Source organism: Pan paniscus, chromosome 8, assembly GCF_029289425.2.
Source record: "Pan paniscus chromosome 8, NHGRI_mPanPan1-v2.0_pri, whole genome shotgun sequence".
In the NCBI taxonomy this organism is placed as follows: Eukaryota; Metazoa; Chordata; class Mammalia; order Primates; family Hominidae; genus Pan; species Pan paniscus.
Window position 1 is genome coordinate 72,256,044 of NC_073257.2, and position 22,903 is coordinate 72,278,946.

General features: G+C 35.8%; 1 protein-coding gene across 31 annotated transcripts in view; it reads right to left on the bottom strand.

Moving 5' to 3' along the window:
* ANK3 (ankyrin 3) overlaps nt 1-22,903 on the bottom strand; it is a 709,526-nt gene that overhangs the window by 17,753 nt on the left and 668,870 nt on the right. For 22 of the 31 annotated variants that reach the window (XM_055092833.3, XM_055092837.2, XM_055092830.1 and 19 more), the window contains 5 exons: nt 22,822-22,896; nt 19,053-19,184; nt 18,007-18,150; nt 14,295-14,961; nt 10,646-11,024 (listed from right to left, as the gene is read on the bottom strand). In XM_055092833.3, coding sequence (XP_054948808.1) covers nt 10,646-11,024; nt 14,295-14,961; nt 18,007-18,150; nt 19,053-19,184; nt 22,822-22,896 — 1,397 coding nt within the window. The remainder of the gene's footprint in view (nt 1-10,645; nt 11,025-14,294; nt 14,962-18,006; nt 18,151-19,052; nt 19,185-22,821; nt 22,897-22,903) is intronic. The other 9 variants (XM_057298899.1, XM_057298898.2, XM_055092848.2 and 6 more) reach the window with 2 other exon arrangements.

The following is a 22,903-nucleotide window of genomic DNA, read 5'->3' on the forward strand; positions in this document are numbered from 1 at the left end:
GAAGTATCTTCATTGCCATAGGCAAAAAAATAGATAAAATCAATACCAAGGGAATTTAAGATGATATCTTCTGATCTATGCACCCACAATCTATAAGAACACAAAGTTGTTTCGTAATAAAAAAAAAATGAGAACAAAACAATAGTGTTTTAGTCTTTATTCTGTCATTTTTAAACCAGAACTGCTGCATCTCTATTGGCTGTAACATATGGCAGTCATAGAATGTGCTCACCATTGGCTGGCATTGACAAAATTATCAGAGTCACTATCTTTTACATTCCAGTAATACAGAGTTAGAATCTGGCTTTCTGATTTGTTATCTAATTTTGGAGGGGAAACTCTGAAAGGTCTCACTATGAGTTTTAAAAATAGAATACATTCTTAACTCTCCAGGGTGGGCGCCTATTTTCCTGTCATAGACAGCTTGGTGGATTTAGATGGCTCCATAGTATCTCTCCACTAGCTCTATGATTGTATAACACGACAAACTACTCAGCGAAAGTAGGACCATATCTGCAATACATTACCTTCATTTGTGTTTAACTTAAGATTTGTGCCACTTATAGTTCGGGAGAACAAGGATAAAGATCTTAAGGATGGACTAGTATTCCAGGGACCTATTGATCTGTCAGTCAAACTTCTTACTGAAAAGGTGAAATGGATAATGCTGCTTGGCAGTGTACAGATGTGGTTTTGTTTTGTTTTAGGGAAAATGGCCAATCACAAAAACAGCTGCCTTCCTGGAAAAGTGAGATTCTAACTCTTTGTGTTACTGGCATGGAAAAGATAGTGGCTCTGAGAATTTGGTCAGTGCCAGCCAATGGTGAGAACATTCTATGATTGCCATATGTCACAATCAGTAGAAAGGCAGTTCTGGTTCAAAATAACAGAATAAAGACTAGAACACTATTGTTTTGCTAGCAAAGTTTTGTTCTCATTTTTTTTTTTTTTCTTATTACAAAGTGACTTTGTGTTCTTACAGTTTGTGGGTGCATAGTTCATGACAATGGGCGGGACATTTAACTTGTTTTTCCTCACTGTGGTATAGGTGGAATGAAAATAAAACAAGGTGTTTCTTGATCTTGTTTAGTGCATCTCCAATCTTGCTTATGACAGGTTTGAATCAGCGCAGTGAAGAGAGGGGAGAAGAACTGGAAAAATGTAGAGGTCTTGTGTAAATACACTCAAATTTGCAACAAGTTTTTAATGGCAGTGTTATTTGTATTTTCTATGGTTGGTGGTTTCACATGTTTGGAGAAAACCCAAAATTTTATTTTAAAAGTAAAGTCATAAGGACAGCAAAAAAAGCCAATAAAAAGTAATGAAAGTTTTCCTTATAGCTTAAACACGAATGACAAATATTTTTGAGCTAACTTTTGGAAATGTACACCTCTTTGAGTGATAGACAATTAAAGAACCCAGGAAAATCCCTAAAATGGTATCCTATTGGGCAGGTACTGAATGAATCTTTTTGTGGGAAAAGATGTCAGTTAATTTTTGAATTGTTTGGACAATCTCTGAAAGGACTATGAAGTAAGCATATGTATAAGCATAGTGAATACAGACAAGTATGTATTCATTGACTTAGATTAATAGCCTTACAAAAAGCAAAACCTATTTATAAATAATAAGCCAAAATGAATAGGAGGAATAGATTAGATAGGAGTTGATTAAATAGATACGAAAGACAGCAGGGAGTCATAAAATACATTTTTAAAAAATTTATCCATCTTTAATTCTGTCAACTATATTAGAGACCAAATGTTACCTAAGAGAGAGCTCTAAGGCCTCTCTTCAATGGGAGAAAGTAATCTCAATTTTTTTTTTTTTTTTTTTTTTTTTTTGAGATGGAGTCTCGCTCTGTTGCCCCAGCTGGAGTGCAGTGGCGCGATCTTGGCTCACTGCAGGCTCTGCCTCCCGGGTTCATGCCATTCTCCTGCCTCAGCCTCCTGAGTAGCTGGGACTACAGGCGCCCGCCACCATGCCTGGCTAATTTTTTGTATTTTTTAGGAGAGACGGGGTTTCACCGTGTTAGCCAGGATGGTTTTGATCCCCTGACCTCGTGATCCACCCGCCTCGGGCTCCCAAAGTGCTGGGATTACAGGCCTGAGCCACCGCGCCCGGCCTCAATGAGGTTTTTAAAGTTCTTGAAAACACTTAGTATTTTTAAGTAAACAAAATTGTCCCCGTGGTCTTGTTGACAACATCGTTTCTGGCAACCTCCCTTCCCTTCCCCCCAACCATTATAAAGGAAAATTATAGCACATGCGGTGTTACATTTTCACCTCTGGTGACGGTATTAATGAAAATTAACTGTACTTCCCTCTGGACTCCTGCTAGAAGCACTGCATTTTATAACTTTTATTTCTCTTTGAATTTTTGAATAAAATGGAAGAGTGACAATATGAAATGTACCGATTTGCTTTGATGGATACGTTAAAACTTGAATTGTCCAAAAATAGGATTGATGCGATATATTTTACAAAAAGCAAATACTAAGCAATATGAATAGTACGAAACCTACATATTTTACACACATATTTGTATATGTATGTAAAAACAATCTGAAGCTTGTGAAGAGTGGTTACCTCTGGGAAATGGAATGAACGGATAGAACTTACCATACGTTTGAACTGCCTGAGTTAGCAGAAACATACATGTAAGCTCTTATTTAGAAAACCAGTAAAAATGTTGAAAAATTGAAATAAAAATACAGTTGTACTATATAGTAAAAATTCAGTTATTTGAATTTTATGAAATTTCACAATAGTTTGGTTGTGTGTTGGTTTACAGTTTTTTACCTTTGCAGTTACTGGATTTGCTAAGCTAATAAGGTAAACTCACGACTGGTTAGTAACATAAATTGCTCCTAAGCATTTGAAACCACTGTATATTATCAAATTGTATAGAGATCAGAATTTTATCAGCACATTCATTTAAGTCCCATGACAAATGGGAGATTTTGTTGACTTGACTCATTCTATAGGAGTTTGAAAACATTAAATGTAAAAAAAAAAAAAAGGTTAAAACTTCATAGAAAAAGAATGGATCCACTTTGAAAGTAAAGAGAAAAATCACCGTCACCTCATTTATTATACAAATGGAATTCTAAGAAGACAGATTTGCCCAGACTTTTGGCAATCCAATGCTTAGCATACATACTGCTTCCTCTGGGAGATACTTCCCAGCCAGAGCTAGCTCTGGGAGGGATGGAACAACCCCAGACTAGTTTTCAGAACTGGGATACTAAGTGCTAGGGGGCTTACTATGGCAAACAGTGTTAACTATGCTGGTTCAGTCCAGGTTTGGACAGCATCCATGAGGTAAGTCAAATTCCCAGCATTCCAGCCCCATCAAATGGTTCCCAGGAATGACAGCCCAATGCTGCCCTCTTCTGTGCTGCTGAAAAGATCTGAATGGTCAAATACCTGATTTAGCCTAGCAACAAGGAATACTTTTTCATTTGTTCTGGAAGAGAATACACTTGTTCCTTAGTATCCACAGGGATTGGTTCCAGGACCCCTGCAGATAGATAGCAAAATCTGCAGATGCTCAAGTCCCAGATATAAAATGGTGCAGTATTTGCATATAAGCTACACATATTCTTCCATATACTTTAAATCACCTCTAGATAACTTATAATACCTAATATAATGTAAATGCTATGTAAGTAATTGTTATACTATATTGCTTCTTACTTCTACTGTTTATTGTTTTATTTTTTCAAGGTTGGTTGAGTTTGTGCATGTGGAATGCCCAGATATGGAGGTCCAATTGTATAGTATTGAGGAAAAAGCACTTCACTAGAGGGCTAGGGATTAGGTTCTAGTCCCAGAGCTGCTGCTGTCTGGCTGTGTGATTTTGAGTAAATAAATTTATCTCCAATCTTCAGTTCTGAGATCTTGGAAACACAGTAATTTTAGTCTCAATGACCCATTTAGGTACTACATTCCCATTTTATGTTTTTGACAAGAGATGGTTCCCATGTCATATTCACCATATACTATTATAGTCCTCGAGCTCTTTTCCATTAGAAAGATAGCAACATATGGAGTAAAGAGAAAAGCAACAGAAGTGTGACTCTTTGCAATTGCCCCAAAAATCTGAACAGAAAAATAATTTATAAAGTGTTTTTGTTATACCTATAGCTTCCAATGATGATTATAACTATTTTTTAGCCTTTGGTTTTTCCATCTCATATGAAAGATATCTCTCAAAGCTTGTTTGTGAATGATCCTATTGTTTATACAATGCCTTCCTCAGTTATAAAACCTATTCTCTGATGACTTCACTCAATCTCTCTAAAATTACATTAACTTCAAGAAGTAATGGGTCTGGGCGCAGTGGCTCACGCCTGTAATCCCAGCACTGTGGGAGGCCAAGGTGGGCAGATCACAAGGTCAAGAGATCGAGACCATCATGGCCAACATGGTGAAACCCCATCTCTATTAAAAATACAAAAATTAGCCGGGTGTGGTGTCGCACGCCTGTAGTCTCAGCTACTTGGGAGGCTGGGGCAGGAGAATTGCTTGAACTGGGGAGGTGGAGGTTGCAGTGAGCCGAGATTACACCACTGCACTCCAGCCTGGCCACAGAGCGAGACTCCGTCTCAAAAAAAAAGTATCTGGGGAGAATACGGACTCCCCTGTTTTTATGAAACCTACAACATTATAGTGGATTTTTGTCTTTTAAACCTAAGTTCTTAATAAATATGTTAATATGTTATAATCATATTTTAAGCTGAAAAACAAAGATAACTTACTCTCAGAAAATTACTTAATAGCTAACTTGCTGGTGCATATCTAGAATTCTAGGAGACCAACGGAAATAGCCCTTATTGATTTGAGAGGTTTTGAAGTTATTGTTTTTGTTTTCTCAGAGAAAAACTTCTTTATCCCCGCCTTCCACTTTTTTTTGCATGGCTATATTTGTTTTCTTTTGTCCTGGATAGAAGAAAGTCAACTTCTATCATGGGCAGCTATTATAAAGGAATGTGGTGGATTTAGATGTAACATTAGTATGTGATATGTTAAGCATAAAAGACAAGTTCGAAGCACTATGTGCTTTTTCTAGACCTTTCACTTTAAAATATCATATCTTGAAGACACTGATTATGAGAATAGCAAAAACTCAGAAAAACTGAATCAAGCATTCCCCCACCCCAACCCAGAGAACATGTGTGAGGTGACTGATTATGAGGATTTTATTGATAGCAGGTTAAGTACTTGCAAATGTGCTAGACAGCAATAAGTAATTTGGCTTGCTTATATACATGGAATTTTCAAAGAAGTGATTCATGGTTTTTAAAGGAACCCTACTGAGCTTACAATTAATTGATTTGCAGGATAACTCAAAATTTAGACAATGATTTATTTTCTTCCCTAAAGTTTCCAGAGTCTTAGAAAAACTGTATTAGGGCAGATTTGGTGGAGTTTCTTCATGAAAAGTGAAAAGCACCAGGATTAAGAAATTTTGGACACCTGTGCCAACTTCTGTGCTTTCTGTTGGGTCTCTTGACACTTTGGGATTGGATAAGTTTGATAAATGGTTTTCAATAGATATTCTCTTCCTCTTTCTCTCTAGGGCAGTAACCAAGAAGCCTCAAGTTATTTGGATCATATTCAAAAGTCTGCGCATTGAAAATGGCTTTCTAGTTCTCTGAACTCAATTATTCTAACCCTAAGAAAGATCTGATGACGAAGTAATGAAGACAAGGGGGAGACTACAAGAAGCATTCTGTGGAACCTTACTACGCAAAAGGTAAGTGCTTCAACAGACCTTTGTGAAGGAAAGACAGAATATTTATTAGTAGTGTTTTCAACTGTGCCGTAATAGGGAAGAATTCTATTTTCCTTTTTTTTTAAATTGACTCCTATACTTAAAAATGCAGCTTGATTTTTTTCTTGTGTGTTAGTAAAGTTAAACACCTATTTCAGATTTTTTTTTTTTTTACTTGACTTGCATTGTGTCACATATATCCATGCCAGATTATAACCTCAAATTCTCAGCCACTGATTGCTTATGAAGAACTGGTTTTAATTTAAAAATTCTTAAGGCAGTAGGAATTTGAGACTGAGAAGGAAGCCTTTTAATTCTTTCATTCTCTTTCTTCTTTATCGTGCCTCATACCTTGTTACAGTTTCTAAGGTTTCAATTAAACATTTCATTTGATATGAACTACTGTGTCACCAAGACAGAATCTTTGCTCATTCACATAACACTTCTTCAAGGAAAGCAGGATACAAATGCCAAGAATTCTCAAATAAAACTACAACCGCCACATATCAAATAGGCCTATACAGAATACCATGCAACATGGCTTCTTTTCTTTTTGGTTGTTGTTTTTACAGGCTTTCAAGGGTGCAAAAAAATTACACAAAGCCATTTCATTATCAAGCATGCTGAAATTTCACAACCACAAGGAAGGAGTTTCTAATAGTAGAGCAATGCCACATAATGATCCAGCTACAGGATACCTTTATAATCAAACGCCGGCGAATAACTCGGGTAGTGACTCTCCGTTCTTCCTCTGAGCTTGAATCACTCTCACTGTCTTTCAAGTCCTGATAAATGCATTTTTAGTATAATTTTACCATCACACTTAAAATAAAAGACATTCTGAGAAGGGAAATCAAGAAAGAATTACACTTACTTGATGTTTTTTTCTTTTTTTTTTTTTTTTTGCCAACTAAAGAAAATCATGATGTATATTTGTGAGAGTCTTAAAAAAAATTTAAGTGGAAGAAAATTTTTGACCAGGATTCTAAGTGAAATTACTCTGTGCATGTGTGTGTGTGTGTGTGTGTGTACAGGTAAAGATCAAGGTAGTTATAAGTTATTAAAAAATAATTATGGAGACTTTTTGGCAGCAGAAACTACAATTAAATCATTCATATTCCTTTTAAAACTAGTTTAAAATCTATATTCATCTACCATGAAGGTGTATACCCTTGTAAATTGGGCCATATTTCATTTGATCTACAGAAAGAGGCATAATATTTTGGACTTCTATGAAATTTTGGTCAAATTTGACAACCTTATTAAAAGCTATTGTGAACTTTATTAAAAAGTAAAGAATCTAGCTGGGCACGGTGGCTCACACCTGTAATCCCAGCACTTTGGGAGGCCAAGGCGGGTGGATCACTTGAGGTCAGGAGTTCGAGACCAGCCTGGCCAACACGGTGAAACCCTGTCTCTACTAAAATACAAAAAATAGCTCCTTAGGAGGCTGAGGCAGGAGAATTGCTTGAACCTGGGAGGCAGAGGTTGCAGTGAGCTGAAATCGCGCCACTGCACTCCAGCCTGGGCAATAGGGCAAGACTCCGTCTCAACAACAACAAGTAAAGAATTTATATTAGCATATTTTGGCACATATATTTATATCAAGAGATTAATATCAGCATAATTTGTACCTAACACATAACTGGTACTGAGAAAGAATTTAATGAAGGAATAAACGTATGAAAGCTTGAAATCTTTTTTTAAAGAACTGATAATGAAATTAGAATATAAAATAGAATACTTTTCACAGACAAGAATATAGTTACTGCACAAAATGTTAATTTTTAGGCAATAAAGGTGGGAATCTGGAAAAACTACCAAGGGGCAAATAGTTCATAATTTGAAGGGGAAAATATCTTTAGCTTTCACTTAGATGCCATGGGGAAGAGTATTTACTGAGTGGTTAAATTTCTAAATTTTAATGGTGGAACTATGAAAATAATTCTGGTACTTTATCTCTGAAGTTAATTCATTACCTCAAATCTAATAGTCCCAGAGACAGAATTTAGTTAACATCCACTGGAAAAATGAATTCTAGTATTTGTTTAAAAAAAGTGGAAACAAAATAAAATTGCTATAGGAGGTACAGGTGTTAGATAAAATGCTTTATGAAATGTTAGTTGAATAGATAATAAACTAGGCCATCTTTTTCATCAACAGTAAACTTGACAAGTATTTTAAAATGTTAAACAGTACTATCAGCCTTGACTTCATAGGAAATTTCACCTCAACAAATCACCCCACTGAACAATATGGTTTTAAAAGAAAATCGTAGCCACTATCCTTACAAGGAGTAAGAACTTGAACTAAGTTTGCTATTATTATTTTAAATTTTTCAGTAAAGGACAGTAAATTTAGGAGACTTAGAATGATCTAAGTATTGTGGAAGGAAGCTTTGCAAAGGCTCAAGAAGTCAGAAAGAGGTCAAAGGAATCTGTGTTGATGAAAGAAAAGAATTATTAGCATTCCAGGATTAATAGGTTGGATGAGGCAAAAGGGAAAACTGAATCTGAATTATCTGTACATGGAATCATAAGTTGAGGAAAGGTTTTCACTTGGGTGAATTCAAAAGTAGAAGAACATCTATGTTAAAGCAAACACAAACAACAAACCTAGAGGTGATTATAGCATAATCCTACAAAAAATCATATGAGGCCAACCCCTTACATAAAGAAAAAGTGGCCATTTGGTCATTGTTTCAGTTTCTACTTTTTCCCTGGAATCTCTGCTAACCTTACAGTGAAAATGGAGGAAGAATCTCAGGCTCAGGATTCCTTTCAGTGAATTATCTAGGAATTGGTAAAGGGGAAAACAAGGAAACCAAATGGAATTTTCTCAGTACTCTTTGCCATGGGTTGCTGCATGGAAACAGGTGGAAAATAGCGGAATTTTACCTTATAACAGCAGGCAGTCATCCGTGTAAGAGCCGCACCCGGACTTTTGACCTGATTTTTTAGGGGATAAAAAGGGGGCTGTTTTCTGAGATCATACATCAGATGACCTAGTTGGTTGCTATTATACTATGGTATAGCCACAAACGATACATCCTAAACATCTTTGGTTTTCTTGTGAGGTCAGGTTCATGTCTCCTAGAAGCTTTAACTCCATTATGGATTTTTTAGGTCATGAAGTCTTTCTGCATTCGAATAGGACTCGAAACCATTATCAGAGGCACAAACTCATTTACAAGAAATCTTGAAAATGTTTTCTAATGGTAAATTATTTTCCATTACTGACAAACTCAGCTAAGTTTCCACTCAGGGTTTAAAACTAAATTTTCAACCGTCTTTATGCCAATGGCCAATATGATTTTCCAGTGGCCCATACATATGCACATGTACACACACAGCGGTGTTTATATGTACTTGTATAGAAATTTGCCTTTAGAACTTTAACAGGCTTTTGCAGAATAAATATTCACAGGAAAAATACCACTATGTTATTGCTTCTCTCTATATTTTGTGGGATCATTTTAAAAGGAAACTTATCTAAAACTCACACCACTTAAATATACTAAAAGTCAAGTCAAAGACAGAAATCAGTATTCAAAACCACACTTGTCAGGATGGAGTTAAAGAAGGCCTGAAAAAGACTTAAAAGAGCTTAAAACTAAAACAAAACCATTAATAAAAATTTAGTGAAGGCAGTTATTAAATGAGCTGGAGATTATTTTAGGATATCATTTAAGCAACTGATTACCACCACCAAATCTTATATCAAAGCAACTTACAGGGAAAAAAATAGATGATCTAGAACTAAACTTCCTCTTACTCTCCCTTCTAACAAGCCTGAAAATAGTCAGATATTGTCTGCAGAAGGGAATAGGAAAGGATGTGATTACTGATAAGCTGAGAATCAGCTCCTGAGCGATTGAGTTTGCTAAAAGTCTTCCTAAACCTCAAATCAATCTTGAACTCATTATTTTAGAAAAGACTTGTTTTTTCCTCTCAAAACACTAAAGTGGGTCTTCAGTGAACTGGATATGTCTCAGCGAAAACTGCAAGTGCTACTATTAATCTCTGTCTATTGCAGAATTGATGAAAAGACATAAAAATTGGGAGAGTAAAAAGCAGTAAAAAATGTAGGAAACAGAGCTGCTTTTTATTTTCTTATATCCACGTATGAGTCATCATTTCAGTTTAAAATACTTTTAATATCTAAAAATAGAGTAAACCTCAAAGAAAAAAATCTATTAGATTGTACCACAAAAGTACAAAGAACAAGCAAATCTATCACAGTAAGGTTTTAAAGTGATTAGAAATACATGTTAAGACAATCATCATCAACTTATATAAATTATAAAAATTATACTTCTAATTTTAAATTTCTAACTGCTGTCAACTCACCTCATTTTAGGCTTGGAATTTCATCTCTTTAATTTTTAAAACACGCTTTCAGACAACAGACCATACAGAATAGAACTTAGATGGGTCAGATGCTATAGACTGTTTATGCCAAGGAGCCAGAAAGGATCAGAATGATTATCCTCCTCCCATAAGGAAGAACACGGAGTGGGAGTTAGGAAACCTAAATCCCAGATAAAATACTGGGTCTTAAACTAGTTACTTAACGTCTCTCTGGTTCTTGTCCCTCCTAAAAATGGCTAAACAGATACTTATTCCCTTTTCCTGCACAATGAATGAAGGTATAATGAAATGGCATACATTTTACTTGAAACTTTTTTTTTACCTATGTGTTTAACTCAGTACTTTCTTTACCTCCACCATTAGTGCTACAATTTCACACATTTATAATTTAGAAATCGTAAAAAACCTTGGGCCCCAGGCTACAAGATCAATCCAAAGAAGTAAAGCATCAATACTTTCCATTTCAATGACTGCTACTGGATGACCAGATGACATACCTTTTGCTCAGACCCACTGGACCCCTCTTCTTCATGGAGGTTAAGCCTTGGCTTGCCATCTGCTGGAGAAGTCCTACTCATCTTTTTCATACTGACAGGCACACAGGGTTTAGTCTCTTCTATTATAAGCTTGCTGGTTTCTTCTAGAGATTTCTGATATGCTGCTAGTGGTGATGCTGGTTCTTCAACATGACCAGATCCATGTATTTTTGGTTTCAGAGTTTCCTTGGTACTCTGTTTTCCTACATCATTTTGGGATTCTGGAAAGTAAGATTTTGTCTTTGCTTCTGGAGTGATTTCTGTATGGCTTCCATTTGCTTCAAATTTTCCAGCTTCTCCTTTGAGATATGAGGTAATGGAATCTCTACACTGGTCAGGGCTGCAACAGAAAATTTGCAAATTTACAATGGCAAACTATGACTGAATATAGGTTGCAGAAACTCTAAAGTTTTAAGAACTGTGTCTTTTGCCTACTTCTGAAGGCATAAAATAGAAAAGTGTGAAAAGTGTGGCCACTGGATTTAAAATGTAGCTGGGCACAGTGGCTCATGCCTGTAAATCCCAGCACCTTGGGAGGCTGAGGCGGGAGATCACCTGAGGTCAGGAGTTCGAGACCAGCCTGGCCAACATGGCAAAACCCCATCTCTACTAAAAATACTAAAATTAGCCAGGCGTGATGGCACGTGCCTGTAATCCCAGCTACTCAGGAACTTGAGGCAGGAAAATTGCTTGAACCTGGGAGGTGGAGGTTGCAGTGAGCTGAGATTGTGCCACTGTATTTCAGCCTGGGTGACAGAGTGAGACTCTGTCTCAAAATAAATAAATAAAATGTAAAGGGCTCTCATGGGTGGGGTGTCAGGAGGTGCTACACAGCTTCTAGACATCCCCCATATCTCAGTTGCCAAATTGCCTAGCTATGCTCTCATCTAAATAAACAAACTGCAGTTCTACAGCTACTTGAATTCTATCATCTTGATGAGTGATCCTGAAAGGCTCATGGACATACCTAGAGTTCCAAGCCCACCAATCTTAAAGGAGAAGAGATTTCAGAACGCTTTTCTATCACCAGTAAAAAATAAACTGCTGGCCGGACTCAGTGGTTCTTGCCTATATTCCCAGCATTTTGGGAGGCTGAGGCAGAAGGATCCCTTGAGCCCAGGAATTTGAGTTCGGCCTGGGTGATGTGGTAAAACCATGACTCTACCAAAAAACTACAAAAATTAGTGGGCACAGTGGTGCATGCCTGTAGTCCCAGCTACTTGGGAGGCTGAGGTGGGAGGATCGCTTGAGCCTGGGAGGCAGAGGTTGCAGTGAGCAAGGATTGAGCTACTGTACAGAAAATTGCGCCCTGTCTCCAAAAAAGAACAAAACAAATTCCTGTGGTCAAGACTGTGGTATTCCCCCAAGTACCCCAAATTCCAATTCTTTGTATATGTTTTCAGTCATGAATCCTGCCGTTACTTTTCCAACTCTAATACCTTTACTTGAATCTCATTTTTCTCTACTCTTGACCTCTGCTAATCTCACTAGTGATTTGAGGGTTGCACACTCTTTTCTACCTACTGAGAGAACTGTTTTTCCCTTAACTATTAAAACTCTTTCCTTTCCAATGCTTTCTTTTAAATTGACTTCTAAGTTTTTTACAAGTTTCAGTATAGACTATTTTTCACTTTTTTTGTAGCTTGCATATTATTTGAGCATCTTTATTACCGCTAGAAGGCAATAACTAGTACAGTGCTTTATATGTATAATATATACTTATATATGTGTGTGTATTCCTTTAAATCAGATTCTGATTATCTGAACTTATTTATTTTTAAAAGACATCCTTAGCACACTCTATTCTTTATGTGTAAGGATAAATAATCCAAGCATACTGTGAAGATCCTGTAACATATAGCTTTATGACTTTGGTTTCATTTTCTATTCCCCAGTCCACATTGCTTGCCGGCGTTCTCCTACCCTGCATATTCTGATAACAGGAGCAAAGTGACTGGCATTTTCCTCCTTCTATGGAACCAGGGGATTCACTAGTGTTTTTTCTATATAATTCACTGGCAGAGCCTATATAAAACAAGGAATTTCAGCGGTTTAATAATGATGAACACCTTTCCTATATCTATTCCCTGATATGTAACTATAAATTGTGTGACTATATCTGAACATAGACATCAAAATTAGTACTGTTTGTCTTCTTTGCAATTGTCTCTTTTGTAGGCTGTAGATAAAGTTCATTCATGCCTGCAATTTTTCAAAAGTAGTTTTGTGAACTCCCTCTTTGGGAATTTTTATTGAGCAAGAAGCTTATTAATGACATAAAAATATAAAATATGGTTATGAAATAATATAAGTTCTCTTGTGTCCAATTTAATCACTAGCTGTCACTGAAGTAAAATATATTTTAGTCTAATGTGTATGTAAATAAAAATAATGCCTAGTGCTACTGAGAAATTACTATTTGTGTCAGTCATTTGGTAGACATGATACATCTTCTCTTTTTCTATCTATAAATCTGTTTAAGGAAGGTAGTAGTATTCTTATATTTAAAGATAATTAGAGTGACATTCTTAGAGCTTAGAGATTCATCCCAAATCACAAACTACATTCCTAATGGTGGTGGGATTTGAAACTATGTCTCAGATTCTAGACTTTCACCTTTCTAGAGCAAGGCCAGTATAAGAATTAACCAAATTCATGACCAGGAAATTATTTTGGGTAAAGACAAATGTTCATCATGGCAATATTATTTGGTGTAAAAAACTGTGTATCTTTCAAATTATGAAAAATAAGACTTGTGGAAAAATAGAAGGATGTGTAAAATCAGTTTTTCCTAGTATGGTAGGAGAATGGATGGCTTTTCTTTTTGCTACTCTGCACTTTTTACATTAAGACATTTAATCATGCGTAGAAGAAAATCCACCAAAATGTTATTGGTAGATGATGGGGTGTATTGATTTGTTTAATCTGCATTTTAAGTTTTAATAATGAGCATATTTATGTTTGCAGTTAGGAAAAAAACAGTAATGTTTATATTTCTAAATAACATGGACTTTCATTCATTATTATTCTTATTTTTTTGAGACAGAGTCTCACTCTGTCACCCAGGCTGGAGTGCAGTGGTGTGATCTCAGCTCACTGCAACCTCCACCCTCATGTGTTCAAGCAGTTCTCCTGCCTCAGCCTCCTGAGTAGCTGGGATTACAGGTGCGTGACACCACACCCAGCTAATTTTTATATTTTTAGTAAAGATGAGGTTTCACCATGTTGGCCAGGCTGGTCTTGAACTCCTGACCTCAGGTGATCCACCCACCTCATTATTTTAAAGGAATAATAATTACTGGCTATATGAAAAGAATCATACAAGTAAGTAATAAAGTAGAAAAGAATAGTATTCTAAAGTAGACAACGTATAAATCTTGGGCATGTATGTAAATTTTCTTGTATTTTATTTCAACAGTTTTGAGAATTAAATTTAAATTTAAATTCACTTTCCTTTCCAGATTAGCATAATGAACTGGTCTTTAAAGCAGGTTTTATCCCAGAACTAGAATGGTAATTTAGAAGAAGTCACCACTAAAAAGCATGTATTTAAGATAAACTATTAACAAGTAACCTGTGTTCACTTTCCTTTTTTTTGAAACAGCCATACCTGTCATCCAGTCGATCTAGTAACCCACCAGTTACTCTTCGAGCTTGAGCGCAGGACTCTAGGTTTCCACTTGATGTCTCATTCTGCCAACCTGTAATTGAAGACATTTCCAGTTCTGCTTGCTGAACACGCTTAAGAATAGCCTGTACTTTTTCTTCTGTCATCTCCTCAGACTCTACTCCTTCTTCAAGTTGAATGTCCTCAAATAGAGATTTGAGTTTCTCTTCCATCATCTCCTCATCAGGACCAGATTTTCCTTTCTCCTGCTGCTCGGAGCTTACTCCTAGTTTTCTAGGCTCTGCTGGTTTAACATCTTTTGGGGACCCAGCCAAATTTCCAAGGTATTGAGGATACTCACTCAGACATACATTCTCCAACTGGCTCTCATCTACATCCACTGCTTCAGGCATTTCTGTTAAAGGCACTGAGTCTTCCAGTTTGCTGTCTTCTAAGGAAGTGTCTTCTGCAGTTACGACTGGAGGTCCATCTGTGGAATGCTCTATGTTCCCCTGGGAAGGCACTAGCCCATCACTCAGTCTACTAGGGGTTCTAAGGGGAGATTCTATGCTAGAGATATCACTAAAATAATCATCTTGCTGGAAAGGGGTAGGTGGTGTGTAGTGCAACCCTGTGGGGGTTTCCAGTTCCACTTGAAGGGAAGGATAACCTATGGAAGACAGTACATTTGGACTGACTGGAATGAATTAGAATACATCAAACAAAAACACATGGAATGACTAAAATTATATCAGGCATGAAAAATGTATGATGAATTACAGATTAATGTCAATAAATGTATCGGTTTAGTTCAATTAAATGTAACACAATGAAATAAAAAGCCTAGTGCAAACTCCAATAAAATAGAATACTAATTAAGATATCAATTGTTTCTGTTTTGGAAATTATGATACAATAAGTAAATATGCACACTAATCCAAAGTATGCAGACTAATCCAATATAAAGTTAGTTGTCATTATATGAGATACTTATTATCTTTCTATATTTAGCATGCAAAGTTCATACTGTGGTGGACTGAATACAGCAAGCCACAAGAAACCAATTTTTATCATTAATTACCTACAACTTATTTTAAGAACTGTACATATGAGCAAAGCAACCTAGTTCTTCTTTCACATGAAATTATAGCACAGAAAAATGGATTTAATCTTTGGAAAGAAATGATTGTTAGATTTTAGAGCAGTGGCACTGGGAAAAAAATTTTAAACGATGTTAAGAAAAGGATTGAAAAAACAGACCAAGTTTAAAAGACTCCATGTAGTTTTAGGGTGTTGTACAAAAACAGATATGACCAAGATGAAAGGGTTGTGGAGTACGTGAAGGTCTTGGTGAAGTCGGTGGTAGGGTCCACTCAGAACCACAAATCAAATAAAGAGAAATGATACACAACAGAGATAGATAGTAGGAAAACCATTTGCAGGGAGCACTCTGAATATTCACGACAATGCTATGAAACATAGAGTTTATTAACCAGCCTACACAAAAGGGGAGGGGGGAACGAATCCCTTGTTTTAAACATTGCTGCATGGACTATGGAAGCATTTTTCTGCCTCAGCAGAGAGAAAAGTCAACAATGGTCTGGTCATGGTGAGGAAAGGAAGTTTCATAAAAGTTCGACGAAGAGGAGAGACAGGAAAAAAGCAACAAAGCACAGTTTCTGAATTGTTGGTCTACAAAATAAAAGTCTAATTTTTCCATCAGTCCCAGGTAAATACCAACTTAGCTGCTGTTGTAAACTCAAATTGCTATAGGTAAGTGAACATTTTTCAGTTATGGTCATCTATAAACCAGACTCTTGTTGAAAAGCTGGCTAAGATTAGCTGAGGTTTATAATCTGCCTAAGTGAAATTACTTCATATACATGTTTCTAAATTTCCCTAAGAAATTTTGAAAAAGGAATTTAAAAATATTAAGATACAGCAACAAAAAGCCATTTCATTTTTGACTGTATTTTAAGGATATTCCAATTTTAAAATGTTCAAATTAAATGAAGCTTTCAACACAACTACTTCTGTTGTGTTCTGGTGATCTTTTTTATTAGAGTTACTTAACAACTATTTTTTCCAATAAAGAATATTAGAAGAATGTATAAACTATAACTTATCAATAATTTAAAATTTGATAAGATGATCTATATTTATCTAGTGCAAAAAGCATGTGGTTACTAATATATGGCCTTGCATATAAGACAAGGCCTCAAAGGGAGCATTTTTCCAAGGTTCTATGGTCTTTATAAACTTAAAAAGAACCGCTTTTTACTTCATTACCCATTGTGTTTGTTACATGTATAACAAGTATGCTTTAAATCTTTTGTTGACTTAAACTTTTTTTTTTTAAGAGACAGACAGTGCTTGGCCAGACTTAAACTTTTTAATAAGCAGAAACTTTCTAAGAATTTTAAGATTTTTTCCACAAAATATATGCAGAATTAGAAGTTAATTAGAAGTTTGTGACTCTTGTTAATCTAACTTTGCCAGTTTAAAAATGGAATAGTAGAAAAATATCCTTAGTTCTTATTCCTGCCTCCACACCATCATCAAATTTTCTACTCAAAATTCATTATAGAGGCTGGGTGGGGTGGCTCATGCCTGTAATTCCAGCACTTTGGGAGGCAGAGGTGGGTGGATCACTTGAGGTCAAGAGTTCGAGACTGGCCTGGCCAACGTGGTGAAACCCCCATCTTTACTAAAAATACAAAAAATTTGCTGGGCATGGTGGTGCACGCCTGTAATCCCAGCTACTCAGGAGGCTGAGACAGGAGAATGGCTTGAACCCAGGAGGCAGAGGTTGCAGTGAGCCGAGATCGTGCCATTGCACTCCAGCTTAGGCGACAGAGCGAGACTTCGTCTCAAAAACAAAACAAAAATTCATTGTAGGAATAAATTTTCATTTGTGAGCCTAAGACAGGACTATTTTGAAAAACATAGGAAGATATTTATTATGTTTTTCTTAATATTTCAGTGAAGAAAGCACAATTTACATAATGAGGAAAAAATGACAAGATCATTATATAAATTAAGCTAATGTGAAAGAGGAATTGTTGTTAGTAAAATGTATGCCGACTGAATTAGAAATTATGCTGCCTTTGATATACAATAGATCAAGCAGTTTTTCCAAAGAATAAATGGCAGCATATTCATGAAGTTAAAATAACAACGAACGCTAAATAACTAAAGCACATACTTGAATGATACATTAAATTTTTTCAGTGCACATTTAAATACCTGGTGCCACACAGTAAATTGCCATTTTACCTTACAATTTGTATACTATATGCTTACACTTTACTCAATACCTTGCTTATTTGATAAAAATGGCTCATCATTTGTTTTACCTATATACGAATAAAAGAGGTAACTAGTTTGGGAGGGTTAATACAAAAATTAAAAGTGACAAAAGCAATGCATTCTCTAGATACTTAACTTTTATGAAATATTAGAAATACCAACTCTTTCAGATACCTTAGGCGTTCATACGTCATGATTTATATTGTATATTTATATTGTATATAAACAGAGGTATTTACCAAGTTTGCTCTGATATCAGAGTGTTTATTTGCAGACTCCGGCAGAGAAAATGAGAAACTAAGTCAAGCAAATCACAGTTTAGTTGCTTTTAAGTGACTGCCTTGTCTGACTGCACTTTCAAATTTTATCAAATGATTAAATAAATATGAACACTAAATTCGATTACCATCAACAGGGTCATGGAAAACATTGTTCTCATCTGCAAAACTTCTGGTGCCTGAAATATTTCCATAATCAAATATTGGTCCTTCTAGCAGTGTCACTATATCTATTCGATTAATTTTTGTCAAGACCGAAGTTAAGGCATCAGCTGAAAAGGAGAAAAAAAGGTTGAAAACCCAATTAAATTATGTTCTTTCAGTCAGCACAATATCTACACAAAGGCATGCCTTTTGCAGCCCTGCTGACATTTTAGCTCCTTCTTACTCCATCTCTGCAATCTCCCTATCCAGAGGACTCAGAATGCTCGCTGCTACAGGGAAGGTGTCAGAGTCTTAATCATCACTTTGTAAAGCTGTGTTCCACTGGAACAGTGTGGATGGGCCTTAAAATAACTAGATTCCTGTTGGCTATAAGGGGATCTAATAAAACTAAAGTTTCCTTTCCTCTTAGAATGTCAAAATAGGTCACCCTCATATTTGGTACTTAGCATTTTAATGACTTTCTAAGGTCAAGTTGACACAGGCAAACCCATAATAATTTATTCCACATTGTTGTGGGTTGGCACTTGCCAAAATATAGGACTACCACCCAATCCCACCAGCCAACAAAACCAAACCCAACAACAGTAGAGCCAACCAAGCTGAATAAAACTATTTGCTCCCCTAATATGATCCTGTCTTCCCTCTCTGCACATCCACCTCCAGCCATAGTGGTAACTTCGGAGTGTTTCTGATGACTGTGTCCCATGATTTAACAACTAAAATTATGTTTTCAGTTTTGATGGTCACAGAGAGAATGACAGGCCAGATGCGAAAAATTCCCTGCTGCTTGCTTTCCAAAAAGCTTCTGAAGAATAGAAGTTTAGACTGTTAACACTAAATTAAACAAGTATAACTTCAAAAGACTTGCTATTACCTCATGATCACTTAGTTTTCTGTATTAAAGATTACAGAAAATTACAACAATACTTGAATGAACCTAACAGTTGGCTTATCTAAAATATTACATTTATGCAGTTTTGAAAGTTAAAATAATATAATTTCGGCATACTTGTGGCATTTTTTCCGTCTCTGGTAACCCATTTTTTTAATAACATGAAGCTCTGAGAAATTAAAGAATTTGGATTTTCCACACGTATTTGATTGATTTCATCCACTGAAAAATTCAGTTCCCTTGCCAGTTCTGTAGAAAAGAAAGAGAGTTACTAAGATTGCATATTCTACTTTTATCACACGTTTCATAAAAGTAATGCTCAATTGCCACAAAAAGAAAAGGGAATTTTATAGTCAAGCTCAAGTACAGCCTCAGGAATTAATTTTTATATACTTGGCTTCATAGCAAAGTAGTGACCATACACAGGCTGTGACTTAACTCCCCTTAGGTAATGACTTACAATCAGATTTTTTTTAGAGACCATCTTATAAAGATTTTTAGACTTAGGCTGGGCACAGTGGCCCATACCTATAATCCCAGCACTTCAGGAGGCTGAGGCAGGTGGATTGCTTGCACCCAGGAGTTTGAGACCAGCCTGGGCAACATGGCAAAACCCCCGTCTCCATACACACAACAACAACAGCAACAACAACAACAACACCACAAAAATTATCCAGGTGTGGTGGCACATGCCTGTGGTCCCAGCTACTCAGGAGGCTGAGTTGGATCACTTGAGCCCAGGAGGCAGGGGGTGCAGTGAGCTGAGATTGTGCCACTGCACTTCAGCCTGGGCAATAGAGCGAGACCCTATCTCAAAAAATAAAACAAGATTTTTGGAGTTTGCAAAGAGGATGTTGGATGATTGTTTTAATTCAGCCAAATTCTCTATAATTTGAACAAATTACAAGATACGTAGGGGTATACAATTTATGTATATGGCACAAGAGATGCTGATAGGGTTTGTGCTAAGCAATCTTCATGAAGGTATCTTTTACTCACATAATATGCCACCCTCTATGCCTTCAAGTTTCATAAACTCCACACAGGAGGTTATATGATGACTCCAGGCCAGATCATCTTATATGATATGAAGCTACTTGAGTAAAAAATAAAAGGGAGACAGCTTTCTGTCCATCTACTCGTATACACTCAGATATACTCATATTCAATCTTGTAAACTGCAGAGTGTCTTTGGAAAGATACATATGATCTCAGTATTAGTGGCTGCCTTGGAAGAGGGAAACTTAGGAGTCAGAGAAGGGAAGGAGACTTAGTTCCCACTGTATTTTTTTATATTAAAACAATTTATCCAGTGTGTATTACCTTAAATGATAACAAAAAGTAACAAATGGGCAAAAATGATCCCATGGAAAAGGAATTGGTCAAGACTCTATCCCCCTTACAAAATACTTCCAGCAATTTTGCAAAATGCATTCAGAGGCTCAGAAAAGTCCATTATCTTTTGACCAAGTGATTCACATTTAGAAATTTACCCTGACAATATATGAGTTATATACAATGATTTATATACATGAATGTTCATTGAAAACAATCTGCATGTTGAACAAAAGGATAAGAGTTAATTTAAGGCAGTGGCTTGCAAACAACTGTTGTGATCATGGCCTACAGTTAGAAATACATTATATATCATGGTGTTTACATAAATAAAATCAGATCTCCCCGGAACAAAATTTAGCCTTAATACACTTAAACACAGTCATTTTCTTTTATATAATATTCCATTTAAAAACAAAAACAAAGTATGAACTGATTTCACATCTCATTGAAGCATTGTGAACCACAGTTAGAAAACCACCATCATAAGGTACATCTATTGGATATTTTTTTATGCATTAAAACCAAGATCAGAAAATATTTAATTTTGTAGAATGACACAGTTACAAATAAGCAGATTACATTGTATGTATAACATTATAAAAAGTTCTTGTTTTAAAAAAAGCACATAAGATGTTAATAGTGGTTTCGAGGGACAGATATAAATTTTGTTCTCTTAAATGCTTAATATTCTTAATAATTATCATTGAGCATACAGTAATTCTAGTTAGAGAAGTTAATTATTTTAAGTTCTTCATCTCTGTGTCTTAAGAGACAATACTCCTACTGCCCAATAAGCCTTCATGACAAAACTGTATCCATTTTCTAGAGCCTTAATAAAGAGCAAAGACACTGACACTAGGAATTTTAGGTTTATGGCTTTTCGTCTGGCTATTATGCCACATCTCCAAAAATTTACTCTGACTGTATTTGCTTAAGGAAAATAATCTAACAGTTCTAGGCATATAATAATGCAAAACAAACATTTGCTCCAGTATATTTTCAGATTACAATGTCCAATGTTAAAATATAAAGTTGATATTAGTAAATATTTATACATAATAAATTACCGTTAACTCTCAACTGCCTACAAAACATTATTCAGACCACCTATCTATCTTTTCAGAACTCCACTCAGCTCCCAGCCATTAGCAGTATACCTGAGAGCAGAGACTAGGTTGATGAAGAGAGGAGGGTTTGAAATGGGGTAGTGGTGGTGGGGGTGGACGGGGACTGAGGGCATTCAAAGGAAAAAAAAAATTAGATGAAACTGCTTCCTATTATCTAGTTTCATATTCTCCCATTAAATAGAGATAACTGTATGGAATGTATGTTGCTAATGGTATGCAGGATGAATTTAGATGTGATGATAATGAATATTTATTATTTGGCCATGCATTAAAAAATACACTTAACCTATAAAACTTGAAATTTCTCAGATTCATGTGAGGTAGGAGTTTAAGGGTCCTGTTAAGCTTAAAATTACAATGCAGAATTGTCCAATTTGTCCAATTGATATGAAATCTCATCATCTTTTATTTTATTTTGTTTTATTGAGATGGAGTCTCACGCTATTACCCAGACTGGAGTGCAGTGGTGCAATCTCAGCTCACTGCAGCCTCTGCCTCCCGGGTTCAAGCGATTCTCCTGTCTCAGCCTCCCAAGTAGCCGGGATGACAGGCATGCACCACCACACCTGGCTAATTTTTGTATTTTTAGTAGAGACAGGGTTTCACCATGTTGGGTAGGCTAGTCCTGACATTAAGTGATCTACCTGCCTTGGCCTCCCACAGTACTGGGATTACAGGCATGAATTTTATAGAATTCAACTTTTGTGAATTAAATATATTTATTTACATGTTTATCATATTTTAAAAATCACATTTAAAAATTTTTAATTCAAAATTTAAACTTACTGTCATTGTTTTCTTGTTTACATAGATAATGCAAATAATCCTTTCCCATTATCGAAGTGATATAAGATTTTTCTTTTAAATAAATATTTGGGCAGAAAAGTGAGTTTACTTAAAGAAGAGTATCAGATAAATAAACATAGAGTTTTATGTGTATATCATACAAAATGTGAAGAGAAGTTCACAGTGAATGACTAAAATTTGTGCAGCCTAGGCGTGGGTTAATTGAACTGTTGCCTAGAAAGCTGCCCTAAGGACATAAACCATGTGAAAGAATTCTGATTAATTAAGTCATAGGCCTTAGCTGTGTTTTCTTTTGTGCTACAAGATAAATTTGCTATTCAGTAGAAGGTTAACCTATATTACAGAAGTGACATTGTGAAGAAAATGCTTACATTTAAGGTAAAATAAATTTAAATTTCTATTTCTTAGTGCATATGCATAGAAAAGGCTTTGGAAAAACACAGTATACAAGGTACAATCAGTATTTATCTCTGGGTAGATAAAATTATTGGTGATAAAAATGTTTTTTACTAGCTGCTTGTTTCTATTTTTAAAATATATATATTGAACTGCTTGTGAGTAAGACAAAGAAATGAAGAAACTAATTTGTTCCATTCAGGAGTGTATGCACTTACCTGTCCAACTAAGTCCCAGGTGATCGGCTACTATTGCCATCCTGATATCTGTCCGTTCACATGGACTCTGTGGACCTACGAT